General features: G+C 38.5%; 1 protein-coding gene across 1 annotated transcript; it reads left to right on the top strand.

Moving 5' to 3' along the window:
- Window positions 1-983: 983 nt before the first annotated feature.
- LOC110835510 (alpha/beta hydrolase domain-containing protein 17B) lies at window positions 984-10094 on the top strand. The gene is made up of 3 exons (XM_022075790.2): window positions 984-1940; window positions 5313-5445; window positions 5850-10094. The coding sequence occupies exons 1-3, from the start codon at window positions 1294-1296 to the stop codon at window positions 5931-5933; spliced, it is 864 nt and encodes a 287-aa protein (XP_021931482.1). The 5' UTR covers window positions 984-1293; the 3' UTR covers window positions 5934-10094.
- The last annotated feature ends 12982 nt before the right edge of the window (window positions 10095-23076 follow it).

The following is a 23076-nucleotide window of genomic DNA, read 5'->3' as shown; positions in this document are numbered from 1 at the left end:
CGGCCAGTGTTACGCCCCTGGGAACTTGGCTACCCATTCTATAGGAGGCTGGCTGAACATAAGCTGTTGGCTCGCAGTCCACAAGATGATGTACAATAATTTACTGGAATTCTGCAAGATACGATAAAGACTTGGTTGTAACCTGTGCTGTAATGTCAAGAATTTCAGTCCATGCCATAATATTTCAGTATTGATCAAAAACATGTCAGAAAAGGCATAATGTGTTACAGTGCCATAGGCAAACAAATGTTGACCACAGCAAAGTAGGACCAGATGCTAAATTGAAAACGTCCAGTGACAACTTATGTGGTTGTGTTGAGCTCTACTAGCAGTGACTGAAATAATGAAGTAGAGTTTCTTGGTGTGAAAAGACAGTAAGTCCAAATAAGAAATGAATAGTTCCCAAATATGTGATCAGATTAGTCATTTTCTGGAAATATCGTAGAGACATAATGCAAGTACTGAAGTGCAGGTTTTAAAATCTGGGACAAAGTTCAAAAAAACTGAGAAAGGGAAAAATGTGCTTCACTATCTCTATCCAGCCTTTGAGTGCAGTGAGTATTAATATGTCGTATTTCGTTAGCTATTTAGGGGCCCGAAATGAGCATATGCTTCATTTTATATACCAAGACACCGTTTCAAGATAAAGACTTGCATTTAATGCACTACACTAGCGCTACGGCTGTGTTATGCACTATTTGACCTGATTTCTTATGTGGCATGTATCGTTAACCATAGATATTGTATTGTATGATTCGAGGCTCTCACGGCAGTGAGCCCGAAGATGGATGTTTCATGGGTTGTAGCACCGTATAGTCTGGTAGAAGTTTGCCAACTTTTCAGAGGTCCTTGCTGGCTCCATCATCAGGGCGATGACTAATCTGTGGTAAATTTCTACCAGACTGCACAGCGTTAAAACCCAGAAGACTACCATCTTCACAGATGTATTGTTCAATTATTTACATTTTGTCAATATTTGTTTTAGTTTGGTAATAAAATTTCCAAACTTTAACAATTAAGCTATAAAGTAATGTCAGCGAGTATCGCTAGAAGCCTAAGATTATCTCACAAAGGTATTCCGACTCTGTTTCTTTACGGAGAACTTACATGTAGTATGAATACAAAAGAGGCCGTGAGTACAGAGTGAAAATTTACCATGGCTGACTGAAAATAAAGATGAGTCAATAATTCAGTATTGTGGATTAGTAAGTCACTAAATAATTTGTTAATTCAAATATTCTTGAAGGGAGATTGAATTTGTGGTGGATAGACCAAGTGTAAGAGTGATCAACAATGAACGGTTTGAGTTTAAGTGAGTTGTGCTGTTTGTTTTGTTGTCCTCCTTGTCCAACAAGAATTGCTGCCAAACTGGCATTCCTACCACCCGAAACTACATATAATTTTCTGCCGGACGAAACGGGATCAAAATTCAGTTTGAATCTTACCGAACGAGCAGAGTGGCAATATTCTGAACGAGAGAAAGAAAATATCGAGGGTTTCTATGCACGGACTTCTCGGGGTAATCGCATTGCATGTTTATTTGTGAGGTGCAGTACAAACGCACGATTTACAATATTATTTTCACATGGTAATGCAGTTGATTTGGGACAGATGAGTAGTTTTTATCTAGGACTTGGTTCTCGCATCAATTGCAACATATTCAGTTATGACTACTCAGGTTATGGAGTAAGTACAGGAAAGCCATCAGAAAAAAATTTATATGCTGACATCGATGCAGCATGGCATGCTCTTCGCACCAGGTATGGAATATCGCCGGAGAACATAATCCTGTATGGACAGAGTATTGGCACCGTTCCTACAGTGGACTTAGCATCACGCTACGAAGTGGGAGCTGTCATTCTTCATTCACCACTTATGTCAGGCATGAGAGTTGCCTTTCCCAACACCAAGAGGACTTGGTTCTTTGATGCCTTCCCTAGGTGATTATTTTTTAGTTTGTAGGAAGCTCAGTGCTTTGTTATAAAATTGCATGAAACTTGAATCTGAGTAGAGTTGTAGCCCATTTGTTACCTGTCACTGATATGAACACTTGTCTCACCTGTTTCACCTTAAGGTAATGTTTTGCATTGGTGGTAGGCGATATTGCTGCATATGCAAGTCTGTTGTTCTGTTTGATATGAGCATACATGAAGACATAAATATCTGTTTGAAAAAGTACCATTAGACATCTGTTCAAAATACATATAAAAGTGGGTTTTTTGTTGTATTCAAAACAAAGAAATTTATACATTGTGTAGCAAAAGGACAATTTCCTTATTCTGTGTTATTTTGTACATCTGAACTATGACAACTTTTGTCTGCAAGTTATAGTTTTTAATATTTTGGGTTGTAAAGAGCCATCATGCTTAAGCTCCTGTTATTTTTTTTTATGTTACTTCCATGAAGTGATAGGATTTTAAAAATTTGTCGTGTTTTCTCATTTACAATCTTCATATTACATTTTGTGAGGCAAGTGTGTTTTGATGGTGTTTTGTTTGTTGCTGTGTTTGTATATTTCTTTCTGTGGAGAAATGCTTTTATATTTAATCATTGTTCTGATGCACCTTCTGCAGTTTGGTTGTCATAGTACCAGCATTGAGCCAAGCACTGGAATTCTAATATTACTTGATGATTTGCTTTCACTTTATGTTCGTTTTTATTCATAAATGGTACTGGTTGAACAGCTGTTGCTGCACTTTGCTGAATGTGAATGGTTTATATAATTGGATTTTGATAGTGATTTGAGATAGGTATGGCTTTTGACATGTGAACTTGTTTCTTGGTTTCACCTGATTTTAAGCAAACTCTTTAGATATAATTGTTTAATAACAGACGTGTATCTTTTCCATTTTGAGTGTACCCTGCATTTGTTAAAATACTTGTAATTGTGCTCACCATTACATACTTTATGTTTTTAGTCTGATATGAAAAGATTCTGATCAAGTTCAGAAAATCAAGATTGGTAATGTCAGTTTTATATGGAATACACAAGCGGCAAACAAGTGTTTTATATCTGTAATTATTAAGAATAATGAAAAAGATGCTTTCATAGTGTAAGGCTGAGTGTTTTAAGACCACATTTCACCAAGTAGCTGCAATTATGAAGTGGTCTTATTGTTCGATCTTCAGGTATTAGCCTGCTTTCCTTAATCATGAAGAATGTGTGTGTGTTAAGTTTGTATGTATGTCACGACCACCAAATAGTTTTTAAAGTAGTTTTACGATATTCATGTAAGTTTGTATGAATATCACGCAATATGAGTTTACTCCCTCTTTGTACATTTTAATTCTGTACCACAACAGAACCAGTGTGGTGATTGTATGGTTTCCTGCTTTATGAGTGACAGTAACATTCTTTAATGTGGAGTCCTGGAATTTTGTGTGATGATAAACCTTTAAACATATGTGTGAGGTAGTTTTAATGATGTAGTGAGTACCCAGTGTTTATAATTATATACCAAATAACAGCATACATCCTCAAGTTTTTACATGTCATAAATCAATCCAGTTCTATACAGATCCATGGCAGCTTGCTGTATTGCTTATGTAGTCCAAATTTAAAGTTCTTAATTTCTGTGTAGCATAGGATGCACGTACAGAGCATTCTTCATGACGCTTCATAACTAGGACTCCAAAGAAGTTGAGCATTTTGCCTTATATCATAATAAACTAAGTCTCTTTCTTCCCCTTTTTTGTTTGTCCTATTCATGCCTTTCTCTCATTCCCTCCTGTCTCCAATATTCCTTTCCCATTTGTCTGTGCTGTCATCAATTCTCTGTCCCTTTTGTACATTTGTATCCTTCCCTTCATTCCACCATATTTCTTTCCCCTCCCTTCTGCATCTCAGTCTCCTATAAATTATCATTTTTTATTTTTACCATATGTATCTTTCATAAGTCACATCACATTGCCATGAGCTATTTAATTGAATATGCCACATTTGTTTTTCACATAACTTCACAAACTGGCATTTAATTGGATTATGCCACATTTCATGATGTAAAAATATATAGTACCCATCACAGTGAATTCTTTCTGTTGAAACAATAAATGCACAAAACCCGTTATCACATACCACAATTCTTTCTTAAATAACTTCACAAATTGACATTAAACAGAACTGTACCCATGCTTGATGATGTTGATGATACAGTTTAATGGTTATGTGATGGTGATGATGAAAAAATATCTGTGTTCTTTTGTTGAAATTTTTCTGATCCCTTTCATATTGAAGTGTTATGAAGCCAAGGAACATTACTGAGATCTTTTTATGTCATCTATATTGTGTATTGGTTTCTTGGAATGTTTTTCATGACATTCATGCTTATTTAAACATGCCGTCTTTGAAATGTGCTTTCAAAGCATTAGAATAAACCAAACTGGCTATGTATTATATTATTATATACTTTAATTTTTATTCACTACAAGACCATTTTAGAGTGGTTGCTGGCCGTGTTTTTGGCAGATAACCCATAAAAAGTCATTTTTTCACACAAATGATGTTTGTTGGGAATGATGTCTGTATTTGCATCAGTAATCTTATTCTCTGTGTATCATTACAATTTTTTTTTTGACATACAAATAAATTTGTGGGTGTTCAGTTTAGTGACAAGAAGGCCAGACAGTTGGCCCACATTGACTAAGCCCTTGATCAGGAAAGTAATCATTTGTAAATCTTTTTTCTTAGAATGTGCTGTTACTTTGCTTTTGTACTTTGAGGTGCTCCAGTTTGTTACTCATACCACAATCAACCGCCACGGTGGTCTAGCGGTTAGATTGCTGGCCTTGTAATCCAGGGGTCTCGGGTTCGATTCCCGGCGGTGCCCGAATTTATAACTTGTGTTGGGCAAGGCCGTGGTCTAGGCATCACGGAGTTTTCCTCCGGGGGCTTCCCCGGTTTCTCCGTGGCATCCCAACAATTACTCCATTCACACACAGAAGAAGGCAATGGCAAACCACTTCTCGATCATCTGCCAAGAACGTGTATGAACAGGTCCCAGTCCGAGAAAAGGATGGAAGGATCCTGTTCATATGGACCTGTCGTCAGACAGAACACTAAATAATAATAATAACCACAATCAAGTTTGCAAGTGCATCTCCACACATTATGATACAAAAGAGCAATAATTGAAAATAGTATTGTTAACCAATGAAACCTGGTATATCTTGCTGTTTTACAGTAGTGTGTAATTAATTATGTATGACAGTACTTTTTTATATGCCTTAAAAATTGTTAAGCTGCTTTGTACTTGTCTGTGTTTTAATACTGGAAACAATGTTGAGATGAATGTTGTGTATATATTATGTTATAGTATCGACAAGGTTCCCAAGGTGACATCACCAGTACTGGTGATTCATGGTACTGAAGATGAAGTAATTGATTTTTCCCATGGCCTGGCCATCTATGAGCGCTGCCCTCGTGCCGTCGAACCCCTCTGGGTTGATGTATGTATTGAATAGATGTTGTATTTTCACTTCCTTGTGCGACAAAATTAATTTTTATTAAGTATGTTTTCCGGAGTTTACTAATATCTGTTGCCACAGTCCAGTTTTGGTTAAAATTAGGCAATAGTAACGTGCATTATATACGATGATTCCTCCATTTTCACATCTTGCATAACAGAGATACTGGGCCCTGTCACAGTTTGTTTCTTCTAAGATTATATGAAATGCCCATTCAAAAAAGAACATGAAAGAGTCGAGTGTTCATGAGTTTTCATCTAAATGTGGCATAATTGTTTGCCCGAGAGGATTTTATAGCATTTATTCTCCATGAAAGCTGTAATTGTTCCATAGATTTATGTTATGTATATATTTCTCAGTGGTCTTGTCTCATTTTTCCCCTTCAGGGAGCAGGACACAATGATGTTGAACTCTACTCTCAATATTTGGAGCGCCTGAAGCAGTTTGTATCTGTGGAACTGCTCAACTGACAACTACTGCCACCTGGTGAGGAGTCTGAACATAATGCCACATCAACTGTCAGCTCAGCTACCACCAGCTCTGTTACTGAGAAATTGCTCTAGCTAACCGACCCTCCAGCAAATCAGACAGTTGCTGAATCAACCACAAGCCTGCAGGAAGAAAAATCAAACAGTGAACAATCTTGCAAGAGCAGTATCCTGAGTAGTCCTCCTGCTGCACCAGCAACTTATGAACTGCCACGAGAAACTACCTGCTAGTCTTTTTGACTAGGCAATTCATCAATTTGACTTTTGGTTTTGGAAAACAAGAAACTGCTGTTTGTCAGAATATTTCTCCGTTGATAGAGAAAATGAAAATATCTTAAAGAACTCTTGTTTAATTATTCTTACAGTACAGATTTTTTTTGTGATAAACTGTGAAGTGTGAGAGAATAGTACTTGTTTTCCAAAATGTAAAAAATATTTTGCTGGAGATGAATTCGGTCTGATGTGTTATGGTGGCATTGGTGCGAGAGTAAGGTAGCTCAGACAAAGTGGAACTAGTGAAGTAGCTAACCAAATTTCCTGTTATAGAATCAATAACTGTCTGATATTTTATAGGGATTAGTTGTGTATAAACTTATTGTTCCAAATTGAAGTGATATATTTTAAACTCCCATTAATTTGGCTGTTTACAATAAAAACTACACTTTGTTCTTGAGTTAACTTTGAGAAGTTTGATGTCAATAATAAAAAGGGCCTGGCTGTATGTGATGGAGGTGAGACACTGCCACTACATTATTAATTTCTACCTATGAGGTGTGTAGGTTCAAGTTAATATAGTGATGTGAATGTGGCTCTACGCTGGCCTAGTAGTTTCGTTGTTTCGTACTTCTGACATCAGTCAGGAAGTAGCCTTTACAGTTTTGTTGAAATTTCCTTGTAGTTAATATAGTTTTATATTTTATTTAAAAAGTGTTACCATATTGATTTAATTGCAAATTTTCTCTTTGTAGTAATTTTTTAGATATATTTATAAATTGAAATGGATAGATTTTGTATGGGGATTTCAGATTTGTTTCTTTGTATAGATACTTATAAAAAAGAGTGAAGTAATTCCATTTGTTTTCTTCACTGGTACAGTGTAGAAATGTTGGCTTCCAACTAAGCTGCATGAAGTGGAACTTTCATATTTTACAACTCTCACTCAGTGGTTTGGTAATGAAATGCTGCATTATAACAGTCTTTTGCGCAATAGGCCCAAACAAACTTGTGTCCTTTTTATTTTCACTCTAATGTGTCTCATGCCAGTGTGATATATATATATTTCTGACATTAATAACATTTATCCTCGTACTGCAAAACATAGTGTTTTGAAAATACAATATTGTGCATGATCATTCCATCTCTTAACCATATAAGTGAAACCTTAGAGCGCCAAACTTTGTCCACCAGAAATATCGGTATGAAAGCAGGGATGGTTGTAAATTGAAACATTTTTGCCCTGCAGAGTATCCCCAACAGAGCCCCAAGTGATGGGTTTACCCCATAAATGTTGGCAGTATTTTGCACACAGATCTCTGGGACCCCCCCCCCCCCCCCAACTTAACACTGCTCTATTCCTCTTTTCAGTCGAATGTAACTATCTGTGTAGTACCTCCATAATGTGATAGGCCTGGCTCCTGTATTTAAACTAAAGTGTGTTGGTTTCTTAAACAGCGCATAAAACACTTTCATTACAGAAGAGTCCACTACCTTGTCAAACAGCAAATGAGGGATGGATCTGTTCTACCAGAATTCTTGAAATGCTGTCTTACTATTGCAGGTTATTCTGTGTAATGCTTCCATTTTTAACAACTGTAGACCCCTCCTAGTAGAAGATTTATTTACCGTAACCACCTGTCTTTGTGATGTCACAACTCTTACTGCTGACACAAAGTAATAACACCCTTTGTACGTCACTATAGGTGGATTCGTGCCTAAGTAGGTTTTTATTTGTTAATATGTAATTGGTATTGTTATACTGTCAAGGCTAAAAGAAATGAGTCAGATTTGGCGTGTTTATTTTTTTTCAGATATGGTTCGTTGGTTTTTAAAACAAAATATTCATCCAGTCTGACCTGTACAATTTTATTTTTAATTGTGGTGCACATTTAATAAAGTTCATGGGTTTATACAAAATTCATTTATTATCTGGCTTCAGGTCCTAGATGTGATAAGATGACCAAAACTCTACATAAATGACCAGTGTTACAATTGCAAATTATGAAATCCTGGAGGGCTGGACATCTGTTACAGAAGTACAGAATTTTCTGGGATACAGCTTTTTCCCACTCATGCAGAGAGTGTTGCAGTTTAAACATTCCTTTAATTGGCACAATAAGCAAATTACTTCATCCATGTGACTTCGAATATTTTCAACTCAGAAGACTTCAGATTTGTTAGGTTCTGATTGGCAGAGCATTTTTTTCTTTTCATGTCCTAGTGATTTAGCTGCATTAGGAGCATTTTGATTGTTTCTCACTGTACTGTCCTCTGCAGACCTGAGAGTATATTCTGAGATAAAATTAAAGCATGCTGTTGCATTATTATTGTAATCCAACATAGGAACAGTAGGATGGAATCAAGTGACACTGCCCTCATTGATGCAGATAATTCACATTCAATGTCGTATCAATTTGAAGAAATCTATGTGCTGTACTTAGTAATTATTTTCCAGATTAGTGTTTCATCTACAAAGACTTTGCTGAAAGCCACACAGCACAGAGGCTAAGTATGCTTATCTTACAGATGTGGTTTATTCTTGTAACTTTTGCTGTGCCATTTTCCATACAAATTGTTGCAAGGAAATGTACATTTTCAACAGAACTTCATAATAATTAAATTTTGTTTCCGTATGAACCGTGAACATTAATGACTGAATGGTTGTCGACCTTGGGGTCAGAATGTAGAGTTTGGATCAGTACAACAGATGACATAACCTCATTTCTTTATTTCAGACAGAGGCAGTCAACAGGCTTTTATTTAGAAACTAATGGGACATTACTTGAATGACTAAAACATGGCATGGCTCACTTTCCCCGATGGACCATTTATCTAACAATGTGGCATTTCATTACATAATCAAAAGAAAAATAAATCACCAGATTTACATCACTGTGTAGCAAATAGATATAAGTATGGTTATTTATCCTGGAAAAGGAAATGCTGTGGGTATTTGTGACATTTATAGGTATATGAGAAATTTGCAAGCATTGTTACATGAAATGACTGGGACATGATGCTACAATCTACCAGACACTGGCCCATTCCATTCCTTCACCTCACTTGAGGTGTTCGACAAAATTTCCAAGTGGAACTTTGTGTAGTTGTGCCCCAGTGTAACTATTTGCTAATTACACTGTGGTTAAAAGTCACTTTGAGGATCACTGCATTGTGAACTGGCAGTAGTATCATCATAGTATGAGAGATATTTCTGGAAAGCAGTCAAGATGGTGGGCAGTTTCACTAAATTGGCCACAGACTGTACCAGTTGTAGCATGAAGCTTATAAATTACTGGCAGATGAATAAGGTAAGAAATTGGTAATTGTGTTTCATAATTTTAATCTCTAATTGATATGCTTGCATTTCACTTCCATGTGTTCTAAACATGTCACATTTCATTCTAACTCACTATGTACAAAGTAAAAGAAAAAAATACTTGAAATGACAGTTTACTTGTACAACTACATATTTATAATAGCTGTAAGATAGCATACTGAATTGATAATTTGTAATTAGTGGAATTACTTGTGTATTTCATATTTTCATAACCAAAAATGTAAAATGAGAAAGAAAATGTGTTTTCATACAAGCCAAAAATTTTACTTTTTCAGCCAATTTTCAGGGCTGCAGTTATATGTAACACTTCACTGTATGATATAATAATTTAAAAAAATAAAAAAAAAATATGTAAGGTTATTCAGACATAACTGCAGTGCGTGTTAACACAATTTGTACTGGATTTTATGCAGTGTATACAACATGAAGAATGAAGTGGTCTGAAAGCAAGCAGTTTTGAATGCTGATTATGAGTGTACCCCTTCCTCCTGTAGCAGGAGTACCCTTGCACTTAGTAGTTGATCTGTTTTCACAGGTTATGCTAACATTATGCCAGTGCACTTATTAAATCAACTTTGATTAACCCTCAAGTGTCTGGTCAGTATTTGATGAACACTAATACCCAGGTCGAGTATGAGATTGTTATAGTTTTTATGTTGATTATGATATTTTTATCAAGATAATAACCTAAAACCCAGTCCTCATGTATCTTACTTGTTCTATATATTTATAAAATTCAAGACAGGTGTATATGTAATCTGTGGACATATATGTTTATGTTCTAGATACTGTTATTGCGTAACTATAATGATTTCTATGAATTTGAAACACTAAGAAATGTTTACACTGAAATAATATTATTATACTTGTTACATATTCAGGAAAGTTTTGTTAAACATTCAGGAAAGAAGTTATTGGATTGAATTTAACAAAATTGCAAGCCCTTAAAATACTAAATTTTTCACAGTTATGAAGTATTCTTCATAATCCATTCAGATTCAAGACAGTATGACTCAGTCTCTGACCGGACGTCTGCAAAGATCAGGTGAGGCAGAGACCGAGTGTGGCAGAGACTTGTTCTGGTGAGGATCGAGTGGGGAGAATTTTGAAAATATTTCGAAAAATCATAAGATGCTGGTAACTGTCCAAAAAGCGCACAAAACCAAAAATTTTCGACATGTTTGAAAAACTTCTTAAACTTGAATATTATAATTTTTTTGGTTTTGTTCCCTTTTTGGATAATTTCCAGCGTTTTTTGAAAAAAGAGATGCATGACAGTCTCGGAGAATGCCACATCCTGTCTGCCGGACTCGGCCTCTATCTCACCCAGTTGCTGCCTGCCTCGGTGTCTGCACCAACCGGCCTCTGCAGGACTCTGGTCTCTGCACGTCCCTGTCTGCCTCACGTGTTGTCTGCCGCACCTGAGCTTCTTAGAGACGGCAAGTAATAGCCGTGTCATACATAGACCGGTGCATGCAGAGCAAGAGTCAGGCACAGACAACATTCATCAGAGACAAAATACATCAGAAACAGTACGAGAGAGACTGGTCCTGCATGGCATCAGGTGATGGAATTTTGAAAAATTTCAAAATTTACAAAAAAATCAATAAGTGCTGGAAATTGTCCAAAAAGCGCACAAAACCAAAAAAATTGAGAAATTTCACTTTCAAATTTTTCTTTAAAAATGTTCAAAAATGTTTGGTTTTGTGAGCTTTTCAGACAATTTCCAGCATTTTTTGATTTTTCGAATTTTTTGCAAAGTTCTCCTCAAGCGATGCAAGCCAGTCTCTCTGATTGTCACATCCTGTCTCTGCCGGACTCGGCCTCAATCTCACCCAGTTGCTGCCTACCTCGGTGTGTGTACCAACCGGCCTCTGCAGGTCCGTGTCTGCCTCACGTGTTGTCCACCACACCCGGGCTGTTCACAGGCAGCACGTCAGAGCCGTGTCATACAGTGACATTCATTTCAAAAAATTTTGTTCTTGTGCGCTTTTCAGACAATTTCCAGTATTTTTTGATTTTAAAAAAGTTGTTATTTTTTTAATCGCCTCAAGAGATGACTGCATCTCCGTGAATGCCTCTATGTTTCTTTGCCGGACCCGGCTTCTATCACCCGTTTGCTCCATACCTCTGTGCAAAAACCGGAAAGTCCAAAGTCGCGAAAAGTCGCAAATCCCAAGTCGTGAGAAGTAAAATGTAATAAGTGGCGAGAATTCGCATATCCCAAGTCGTGAGAAGTCGCAAGTTAGTTCCAGTCGAGAGAAATCGCATGTTCCAAGACGCCAGGAGTCGCATGTCCCAAGTCGTGAGAAGTCGCTTGGACCAAGTCTTGAGAAGTCATTTGTCCCAAGACTTGAGAAGTTCTTGTCTCAAGTCTTGAGAAGTTCTTGTCCCAAGTCTTGAGAAGTGACTCGTCCCAAGTCTTGAGAAGTCACTCGTCCCAAGTCTTGAGAAGTTCTTGTCCCAAGTCTTGACAAGTCACTCGTCCCAAGTCTTGAGAAGTCACTCGTCCAAAGTCTTGAGAAGTCACTCGTCCCAAGTCTTGAGAAGTCACTCGTCCCAAGTCTTGAGAAGTTCCTGTCCCAAGTCTTGAGAAGTCACTTGTCCCAAGTCTTGAGAAGTTCTTGTCCCAAGTCTTCTCAGTTTGTGTAGGGCTGTGCCTCACCCGTCTTTGCTGAATTCAATTTTTTTCGAAAATTTCGAAAATTCTTAGTTTTCGCGTTTCACGCCATTTGCAGCCGTTTTTGATTTTTTTAAAATTTCGAAAATTTTTGAAAATTCTCAAAGGGGTACCCCTTTGAGAAATTTCAATTTTTTCGAAAAACCGAAAAACGTGGCAAATCGTCCAAAAAGCGCACAAAACTAAGAATTTTTGAAAATTTTCAACTTTTAATTTTTTTCCGAATTTTCCGAAAATTTTTGGTTTTGTGCGCATTTCAGAAGGTTTGCAGCGTTTTTTGATTTTTCGAAAAATTTGAAATTTTTTTCTTCTAAATTTGACCTGTCCCATCCCTATCAGGACTAGACTCCCAAGTCTTCAGAAGTTCTTGTCCCAAGTCTTGAGAAGTCACTTGTCCCAAGTCTTGAGAAGTCACTTGTCCCAAGTCTTGAGAAGTTCTTGTCCCAAGTCTTGAGAAGTCACTTGTCCCAAGTCTTGAGAAGTCACTCGTCCCAAGTCTTCAGAAGTTCTTGTCCCAAGTCTTGACAAGTCACTCGTCCCAAGTCTTGAGAAGTCACTCGTCCCAACTCTTGAGAAGTCACTCGTCCCAAGTCTTGAGAAGTGACTCGTCCCAAGTCTTGAGAAGTTCCTGTCCCAAGTCTTGAGAAGTCACTCGTCCCAAGTCTTGAGAAGTCACTCGTCCCAAGTCTTGAGAAGTCACTTGTCCCAAGTCTTGAGAAGTCACTTGTCCCAAGTCTTGAGAAGTTCTTGTCTCAAGTCTTGAGAAGTTCTTGTCCCAAGTCTTGAGAAGTGACTCGTCCCAAGTCTTGAGAAGTCACTCGTCCCAAGTCTTGAGAAGTTCTTGTCCCAAGTCTTGAGAAGTCACTTGTCCCAAGCCTTGAGAAGTTCCTGTCCCAAGTCTTGAGAAGTCACTTGTCCCAAGTCTTGAGAAGTTCTTGTCCCAAATCTTCTCCATTTGTGTAGGGCTGTGCCTCACCCGTCTTTGCTGAATTCAATTTTTTTTCGAAAATTTCGAAAATTCTTAGTTTTCTTCGCGTTTCACGCCATTTGCAGCCGTTTTTAATTTTTTTAAAATTTCGAAAAATTTTGAAAATTCTCAAAGGGGTACCCCTTTGAGAAATTTCAATTTTTTCGAAAAATTTCGAAAAACCGAAAAACGCGGCAAATCGTCCAAAAAGCGCACAAAACTAAGAATTTTTGAAAATTTTCAACTTTTAATTTTTTTCCGAATTTTCCGAAAATTTTTGGTTTTGTGCGCATTTCAGAAGGTTTGCAGCGTTTTTTGATTTTTCGAAAAATTTGAAATTTTTTTCTTCTAAATTTGACCTGTCCCATCCCTATCAGGACTAGACTCCCAAGTCTTCAGAAGTTCTTGTCCCAAGTCTTGAGAAGTCACTTGTCCGAAGTCTTGAGAAGTCACTTGTTCCAAGTCTTGAGAAGTTCTTGTCCCAAGTCTTGAGAAGTAACTTGTCCCAAGTCTTGAGAAGTCACTCGTCCCAAGTCTTGAGAAGTCACTTGTCCCAAGTCTTGAGAAGTCACTTGTCCCAAGTCTTGAGAAGTTCTTGTCTCAAGTCTTGAGAAGTTCTTGACCCAAGTCTTGAGAAGTGACTCGTCCCAAGTCTTGAGAAATCACTCGTCCCAAGTCTTGAGAAGTTCTTGTCCCAAGTCTTGACAAGTCACTCGTCCCAAGTCTTGAGAAGTCACTCGTCCCAAGTCTTGAGAAGTCACTCGTCCCAAGTCTTGAGAAGTTCCTGTCCCAAGTCTTGAGAAGTCACTTGTCCCAAGTCTTGAGAAGTTCTTCTCCCAAGTCTTGAGAATTCACTTGTCCCAAGTCTTGAGACGTTTTTGTCCCAAGTCTTGAGAAGTCACTCGTCCCAAGTCTTGAGAAGTCACTCGTCCCAAGTCTTGAGAAGTCACTCGTCCCAAGTCTTGAGAAGTTCCTGTCCCAAGTCTTGAGAAGTCACTTGTCCCAAGTCTTGAGAAGTACTTCTCCCAAGTCTTCAGAATTCACTTGTCCCAAGTCTTGAGACGTTCTTGTCCCAAGTCTTGAGAAGTCACTCGTCCCAAGTCTTGAGAAGTTCCTGTCCCAAGTCTTGAGAAGTCACTTGTCCCAAGTCTTGAGAAGTTGTCCCAAGTCTACTCCGTTTGTGTAGGGCTGTGCCTCACCCGTCTTTGATGAATTCAATTTTTTTTCGAAAATTTCGAAAATTCTTAGTTTTCTTCGCGTTTCACGCCATTTGCAGCCGTTTTTAATTTTTTTAAAATTTCGAAAAATTTTGAAAATTCTCAAAGGGGTACCCCTTTGAGAAATTTCAATTTTTTCGAAAAACCGAAAAACGTGGCAAACCGTCCAAAAAGCGCACAAAACTAAGAATTTTTGAAAATTTTCAACTTTTAATTTTTTTCCGAATTTTACGAAAATTTTTGGTTTTGTGCGCATTTCAGAAGGTTTGCAGTGTTTTTTGATATTTCGAAAAATTTGAAATTTTTTCTTCTAAATTTGACCTGTCCCATCCCTATCAGGACTAGACTCCCAAGTCTTCACAAGTACTTGTCCCAAGTCTTGAGAAGTCACTTGTTCCAAGTCTTGAGAAGTTCTTGTCCCAAGTCTTGAGAAGTCACTTGTCCCAAGTCTTGAGAAGTCACTCGTCCCAAGTCTTGAGAAGTCACTTGTCCCAAGTCTTGAGAAGTCACTTGTCCCAAGTCTTGAGAAGTTCTTGTCTCAAGTCTTGAGAAGTTCTTGTCCCAAGTCTTGAGAAGTCACTCGTCCCAAGTCTTGAGAAGTCACTCGTCCCAAGTCTTGAGAAGTTCTTGTCCCAAGTCTTGACAAGTCACTCGTCCCAAGTCTTGAGAAGTCACTCGTCCCAAGTCTTGAGAAGTCACTCGTCCCAAGTCTTGAGAAGTCACTCGTCCCAAGACTTGAGAAGTTCCTCTCCCAAGTCTTGAGAAGTCACTTGTCCCAAGTCTTGAGAAGTTCTTGTCCCAAGTCTTCTCCGTTTGTGTAGGGCTGTGCCTCACCCGTCTTTGCTGAATTCAATTTTTTTTCGAAAATTTCGAAAATTCTTAGTTTTCTTCGCGTTTCACGCCATTTGCAGCCGTTTTTAATTTTTTTAAAATTTCGAAAAATTTTGAAAATTCTCAAAGGGGTACCCCTTTGAGAAATTTCAATTTTTTCGAAAAATTTCGAAAAACCGAAAAACGTGGCAAATCGTCCAAAAAGCGCACAAAACTAAGAATTTTTGAAAATTTTCAACTTTTAATTTTTTTCCGAATTTTACGAAAATTTTTGGTTTTGTGCGCATTTCAGAAGGTTTGCAGCGTTTTTTGATTTTTCGAAAAATTTGAAATTTTTTTCTTCTAAATTTGACCTGTCCCATCCCTATTAGGACTAGACTCCCAAGTCTTCAGAAGTTCTTGTCCCAAGTCTTGAGAAGTCACTTGTCCGAAGTCTTGAGAAGTCACTTGTCCCAAGTCTTGAGAAGTTCTTGTCCCAAGTCTTGAGAAGTCACTTGTTCCAAGTCTTGAGGAGTTCTTGTCCCAAGTCTTGAGAAGTCACTTGTCCCAAGTCTTGAGAAGTCAGTCGTCCCAAGTCTTGAGAAGTCACTTGTCCCAAGTCTTGAGAAGTCACTTGTCCCAAGTCTTGAGAAGTTCTTGTCCCAAGTCTTGAGAAGTCACTTGTCCCAAGTCTTGAGAAGTCACTCGTCCCAAGTCTTGAGAAGTTCTTGTCCCAAGTCTTCACAAGTCACTCGTCCCAAGTCTTGAGAAGTCACTCGTCCCAAGTCTTGAGAAGTCACTCGTCCCAAGTCTTGAGAAGTTCCTGTCCCAAGTCTTGAGAAGTCACTCGTCCCAAGTCTTGAGAAGTCACTCGTCCCAAGTCTTGAGAAGTCACTCGTCCCAAGTCTTGAGAAGTTCCTGTCCCAAGTCTTGAGAAGTCACTTGTCCCAAGTCTTGAGAAGTCACTTGTTCCAAGTCTTGAGAAGTTCTTGTCCCAAGTCTTGAGAAGTAACTTGTCCCAAGTCTTGAGAAGTCACTCGTCCCAAGTCTTGAGAAGTCACTTGTCCCAAGTCTTGAGAAGTCACTTGTCCCAAGTCTTGAGAAGTTCTTGTCTCAAGTCTTGAGAAGTTCTTGTCCCAAGTCTTGAGAAGTCACTCGTCCCAAGTCTTGAGAAGTCACTCGTCCCAAGTCTTGAGAAGTCACTCGTCCCAAGTCTTGAGAAGTCACTCGTCCCAAGTCTTGAGAAGTTCCTGTCCCAAGTCTTGAGAAGTCACTTGTCCCAAGTCTTGAGAAGTTCTTGTCCCAAGTCTTCTCCGTTTGTGTAGGGCTGTGCCTCACCCGTCTTTGCTGAATTCAATTTTTTTTCGAAAATTTCGAAAATTCTTAGTTTTCTTCGCGTTTCACGCCATTTGCAGCTGTTTTTAATTTTTTTAAAATTTCGAAAAATTTTGAAAATTCTCAAAGGGGTACCCCCTTGAGAAATTCCAATTTTTTCGAAAAATTTCGAAAAACCGAAAACGTGGCAAATCGTCCAAAAAGCGCACAAAACTAAGAATTTTTGAAAATATTCAACTTTTAATTTTTTTCCGAATTTTACGAAAATTTTTGGTTTTGTGCGCATTTCAGAAGGTTTGCAGCGTTTTTTGATTTTTCGAAAAATTTGAAATTTTTTTCTTCTAAATTCGACCTATCCCATCCCTATTAGGACTAGACTCCCAAGTCTTCAGAAGTTCTTGTCCCAAGTCTTGAGAAGTCACTTGTTCCAAGTCTTGAGAAGTTCTTGTCCCAAGTCTTGAGAAGTAACTTGTCCCAAGTCTTGAGAAGTCACTCGTCCCAAGTCTTGAGAAGTCACTTGTCCCAAGTCTTGAGAAGTCACTCGTCCCAAGTCTTGAGAAGTCACTCGTCCCAAGTCTTGAGAAGTTCTTGTCCCAAGTCTTGACAAGTCACTCGTCCCAAGTCTTGAGAAGTCACTCGTCCCAAGTCTTGAGAAGTCACTCGTCCCAAGTCTTGAGAAGTCACTCGTCCCAAGTCTTGAGAAGTTCCTGTCCCAAGTCTTGAGAAGTCACTTGTCCCAAGTCTTGAGAAGTTCTTGTCCCAAGTCTTCTCCGTTTGTGTTGGGCTGTGCCTCACCCGTCTTTGCTGAATTCAATTTTTTTCGAAAATTTCGAAAATTCTTAGTTTTCTTCGCGTTTCACGCCATTTGCAGCCGTTTTTAATTTTTTTAAAATTTCGAAAAATTTTGAAAATTCTCAAAGGGGTACCCCTTTGAGAAATTTCAATTTTTTCGAAAAATTTTGAAAAACCGAAAAACGTGGCAAATCGTCCAAAAAGCGCACAAAACTAAGAATTTTTGAAAATTTTCAACTTTTAATTTTTTTCCGAATTTTCTGAAAATTTTTGGTTTTGTGCGCATTTCAGAAGGTTTGCAGCGTTTTTTGATTATTCGAAAAATTTGAATTTTTTTTCTTCTAAATTTGACCTGTCCCATCCCTATCAGGACTAGACTCCCAAGTCTTCAGAAGTTCTTGTCCCAAGTCTTGAGAAGTCACTTGTCCCAAGTCTTGAGAAGTCACTTGTCCCAAGTCTTGAGAAGTTCTTGTCCCAAGTCTTGAGAAGTCACTTGTCCCAAGTCTTGAGAAGTCACTCGTCCCAAGTCTTGAGAAGTTCTTGTCCCAAGTCTTGACAAGTCACTCGTCCCAAGTCTTGAGAAGTCACTCGTCCCAAGTCTTGAGAAGTTCCTGTCCCAAGTCTTGAGAAGTCACTTGTCCCAAGTCTTGAGAAGTTCTTGTCCCAAGTCTTCTCCGTTTGTGTAGGGCTGTGCCTCACCCGTCTTTGCTGAATTCAATTTTTTTTCGAAAATTTCGAAAATTCTTAGTTTTCTTCGCGTTTCACGCCATTTGCAGCCGTTTTTAATTTTTTTAAAATTTCGAAAAATTTTGAAAATTCTCAAAGGGGTACCCCTTTGAGAAATTTCAATGTTTTCGAAAAATTTCGAAAAACCGAAAAACGTGGCAAATCGTCCAAAAAGCGCACAAAACTAAGAATTTTTGAAAATTTTCAACTTTTAATTTTTTTCCGAATTTTCCGAAAATTTTTGGTTTTGTGCGCATTTCAGAAGATTTGCAGCGTTTTTTGATTTTTCGAAAAATTTGAAATTATTTTCTTCTAAATTTGACCTGTCCCATCCCTATCAGGACTAGACTCCCAAGTCTTCAGAAGTTCTTGTCCCAAGTCTTGAGAAGTCACTTGTCCCAAGTCTTGAGAAGTCACTTGTCCCAAGTCTTGAGAAGTTCTTGTCCCAATTCTTGAGAAGTCACTTGTCCCAAGTCTTGAGAAGTCACTCGTCCCAAGTCTTGAGAAGTTCTTGTCCCAAGTCTTGACAAGTCACTCGTCCAAAGTCTTGAGAAGTCACTCGTCCCAAGTCTTGAGAAGTCACTCGTCCCAAGTCTTGAGAAGTCACTCGTCCCAAGTCTTGAGAAGTTCCTGTCCCAAGTCTTGAGAAGTCACTCGTCCCAAGTCTTGAGAAGTCACTCGTCCCAAGTCTTGAGAAGTCACTCGTCCCAAGTCTTGAGAAGTTCCTGTCCCAAGTCTTGAGAAGTCACTTGTCCCAAGTCTTGAGAAGTTCTTGTCCCAAGTCTTCTCCGTTTGTGTAGGGCTGTGCCTCACCCGTCTTTGCTGAATTCAATTTTTTTTCGAAAATTTCGAAAATTCTTAGTTTTCTTCGCGTTTCACGCCATTTGCAGCTGTTTTTAATTTTTTTAAAATTTCGAAAAATTTTGAAAATTCTCAAAGGGGTACCCCCTTGAGAAATTCCAATTTTTTCAAAAAATTTCGAAAAACCGAAAACGTGGCAAATCGTCCAAAAAGCGCACAAAACTAAGAATTTTTGAAAATATTCAACTTTTAATTTTTTTCCGAATTTTACGAAAATTTTTGGTTTTGTGCGCATTTCAGAAGGTTTGCAGCGTTTTTTGATTTTTCGAAAAATTTGAAATTTTTTTCTTCTAAATTCGACCTATCCCATCCCTATTAGGACTAGACTCCCAAGTCTTCAGAAGTTCTTGTCCCAAGTCTTGAGAAGTCACTTGTTCCAAGTCTTGAGAAGTTCTTGTCCCAAGTCTTGAGAAGTAACTTGTCCCAAGTCTTGAGAAGTCACTCGTCCCAAGTCTTGAGAAGTCACTTGTCCCAAGTCTTGAGAAGTCACTCGTCCCAAGTCTTGAGAAGTCACTCGTCCCAAGTCTTGAGAAGTTCTTGTCCCAAGTCTTGACAAGTCACTCGTCCCAAGTCTTGAGAAGTCACTCGTCCCAAGTCTTGAGAAGTCACTCGTCCCAAGTCTTGAGAAGTCACTCGTCCCAAGTCTTGAGAAGTTCCTGTCCCAAGTCTTGAGAAGTCACTTGTCCCAAGTCTTGAGAAGTTCTTGTCCCAAGTCTTCTCCGTTTGTGTTGGGCTGTGCCTCACCCGTCTTTGCTGAATTCAATTTTTTTCGAAAATTTCGAAAATTCTTAGTTTTCTTCGCGTTTCACGCCATTTGCAGCCGTTTTTAATTTTTTTAAAATTTCGAAAAATTTTGAAAATTCTCAAAGGGGTACCCCTTTGAGAAATTTCAATTTTTTCGAAAAATTTTGAAAAACCGAAAAACGTGGCAAATCGTCCAAAAAGCGCACAAAACTAAGAATTTTTGAAAATTTTCAACTTTTAATTTTTTTCCGAATTTTCTGAAAATTTTTGGTTTTGTGCGCATTTCAGAAGGTTTGCAGCGTTTTTTGATTATTCGAAAAATTTGAATTTTTTTTCTTCTAAATTTGACCTGTCCCATCCCTATCAGGACTAGACTCCCAAGTCTTCAGAAGTTCTTGTCCCAAGTCTTGAGAAGTCACTTGTCCCAAGTCTTGAGAAGTCACTTGTCCCAAGTCTTGAGAAGTTCTTGTCCCAAGTCTTGAGAAGTCACTTGTCCCAAGTCTTGAGAAGTCACTCGTCCCAAGTCTTGAGAAGTTCTTGTCCCAAGTCTTGACAAGTCACTCGTCCCAAGTCTTGAGAAGTCACTCGTCCCAAGTCTTGAGAAGTTCCTGTCCCAAGTCTTGAGAAGTCACTTGTCCCAAGTCTTGAGAAGTTCTTGTCCCAAGTCTTCTCCGTTTGTGTAGGGCTGTGCCTCACCCGTCTTTGCTGAATTCAATTTTTTTTCGAAAATTTCGAAAATTCTTAGTTTTCTTCGCGTTTCACGCCATTTGCAGCCGTTTTTAATTTTTTTAAAATTTCGAAAAATTTTGAAAATTCTCAAAGGGGTACCCCTTTGAGAAATTTCAATGTTTTCGAAAAATTTCGAAAAACCGAAAAACGTGGCAAATCGTCCAAAAAGCGCACAAAACTAAGAATTTTTGAAAATTTTCAACTTTTAATTTTTTTCCGAATTTTCCGAAAATTTTTGGTTTTGTGCGCATTTCAGAAGATTTGCAGCGTTTTTTGATTTTTCGAAAAATTTGAAATTATTTTCTTCTAAATTTGACCTGTCCCATCCCTATCAGGACTAGACTCCCAAGTCTTCAGAAGTTCTTGTCCCAAGTCTTGAGAAGTCACTTGTCCCAAGTCTTGAGAAGTCACTTGTCCCAAGTCTTGAGAAGTTCTTGTCCCAATTCTTGAGAAGTCACTTGTCCCAAGTCTTGAGAAGTCACTCGTCCCAAGTCTTGAGAAGTTCTTGTCCCAAGTCTTGACAAGTCACTCGTCCAAAGTCTTGAGAAGTCACTCGTCCCAAGTCTTGAGAAGTCACTCGTCCCAAGTCTTGAGAAGTCACTCGTCCCAAGTCTTGAGAAGTTCCTGTCCCAAGTCTTGAGAAGTCACTCGTCCCAAGTCTTGAGAAGTCACTCGTCCCAAGTCTTGAGAAGTCACTCGTCCCAAGTCTTGAGAAGTTCCTGTCCCAAGTCTTGAGAAGTCACTTGTCCCAAGTCTTGAGAAGTTCTTGTCCCAAGTCTTCTCCGTTTGTGTAGGGCTGTGCCTCACCCGTCTTTGCTGAATTCAATTTTTTTTCGAAAATTTCGAAAATTCTTAGTTTTCTTCGCGTTTCACGCCATTTGCAGCCGTTTTTAATTTTTTTAAAATTTCGAAAAATTTTGAAAATTCTCAAAGGGGTACCCCTTTGAGAAATTTCAATTTTTTCGAAAAATTTCGAAAAACCGAAAAACGTGGCAAATCGTCCAAAAAGCGCACAAAACTAAGAATTTTTGAAAATTTTCAACTTTTAATTTTTTTCCGAATTTTCCGAAAATTTTTGGTTTTGTGCGCATTTCAGAAGGTTTGCAGCGTTTTTTGATTTTTCGAAAAATTTGAAATTATTTTCTTCTAAATTTGACCTGTCCCATCCCTATCAGGACTAGACTCCCAAGTCTTCAGAAGTCGCTTGGACCAAGTCTTGAGAAGTCATTTGTCCCAAGACTTGAGAAGTTCTTGTCTCAAGTCTTGAGAAGTTCTTGTCCCAAGTCTTGAGAAGTGACTCGTCCCAAGTCTTGAGAAGTCACTCGTCCCAAGTCTTGAGAAGTTCTTGTCCCAAGTCTTGACAAGTCACTCGTCCCAAGTCTTGAGAAGTCACTCGTCCAAAGTCTTGAGAAGTCACTCGTCCCAAGTCTTGAGAAGTCACTCGTCCCAAGTCTTGAGAAGTTCCTGTCCCAAGTCTTGAGAAGTCACTTGTCCCAAGTCTTGAGAAGTTCTTGTCCCAAGTCTTCTCAGTTTGTGTAGGGCTGTGCCTCACCCGTCTTTGCTGAATTCAATTTTTTTCGAAAATTTCGAAAATTCTTAGTTTTCGCGTTTCACGCCATTTGCAGCCGTTTTTGATTTTTTTAAAATTTCGAAAATTTTTGAAAATTCTCAAAGGGGTACCCCTTTGAGAAATTTCAATTTTTTCGAAAAACCGAAAAAAGTGGCAAATCGTCCAAAAAGCGCACAAAACTAAGAATTTTTGAAAATTTTCAACTTTTAATTTTTTTCCGAATTTTCCGAAAATTTTTGGTTTTGTGCGCATTTCAGAAGGTTTGCAGCGTTTTTTGATTTTTCGAAAAATTTGAAATTTTTTTCTTCTAAATTTGACCTGTCCCATCCCTATCAGGACTAGACTCCCAAGTCTTCAGAAGTTCTTGTCCCAAGTCTTGAGAAGTCACTTGTCCCAAGTCTTGAGAAGTCACTTGTCCCAAGTCTTGAGAAGTTCTTGTCCCAAGTCTTGAGAAGTCACTTGTCCCAAGTCTTGAGAAGTCACTCGTCCCAAGTCTTCAGAAGTTCTTGTCCCAAGTCTTGACAAGTCACTCGTCCCAAGTCTTGAGAAGTCACTCGTCCCAACTCTTGAGAAGTCACTCGTCCCAAGTCTTGAGAAGTGACTCGTCCCAAGTCTTGAGAAGTTCCTGTCCCAAGTCTTGAGAAGTCACTCGTCCCAAGTCTTGAGAAGTCACTCGTCCCAAGTCTTGAGAAGTCACTTGTCCCAAGTCTTGAGAAGTCACTTGTCCCAAGTCTTGAGAAGTTCTTGTCTCAAGTCTTGAGAAGTTCTTGTCCCAAGTCTTGAGAAGTGACTCGTCCCAAGTCTTGAGAAGTCACTCGTCCCAAGTCTTGAGAAGTTCTTGTCCCAAGTCTTGAGAAGTCACTTGTCCCAAGCCTTGAGAAGTTCCTGTCCCAAGTCTTGAGAAGTCACTTGTCCCAAGTCTTGAGAAGTTCTTGTCCCAAATCTTCTCCATTTGTGTAGGGCTGTGCCTCACCCGTCTTTGCTGAATTCAATTTTTTTTCGAAAATTTCGAAAATTCTTAGTTTTCTTCGCGTTTCACGCCATTTGCAGCCGTTTTTAATTTTTTTAAAATTTCGAAAAATTTTGAAAATTCTCAAAGGGGTACCCCTTTGAGAAATTTCAATTTTTTCGAAAAATTTCG

The sequence above is a fragment of the Zootermopsis nevadensis genome, unplaced genomic scaffold (assembly GCF_977971745.1).
Source record: "Zootermopsis nevadensis isolate Lab colony 2312 unplaced genomic scaffold, Znev_1.0 Znev_ptg000007l, whole genome shotgun sequence".
Lineage (NCBI taxonomy): Eukaryota > Metazoa > Arthropoda > Insecta > Blattodea > Termopsidae > Zootermopsis > Zootermopsis nevadensis.
Note: the sequence above shows the minus strand (reverse complement) of the source record. Positions and strands in the feature narration are given on the sequence as shown.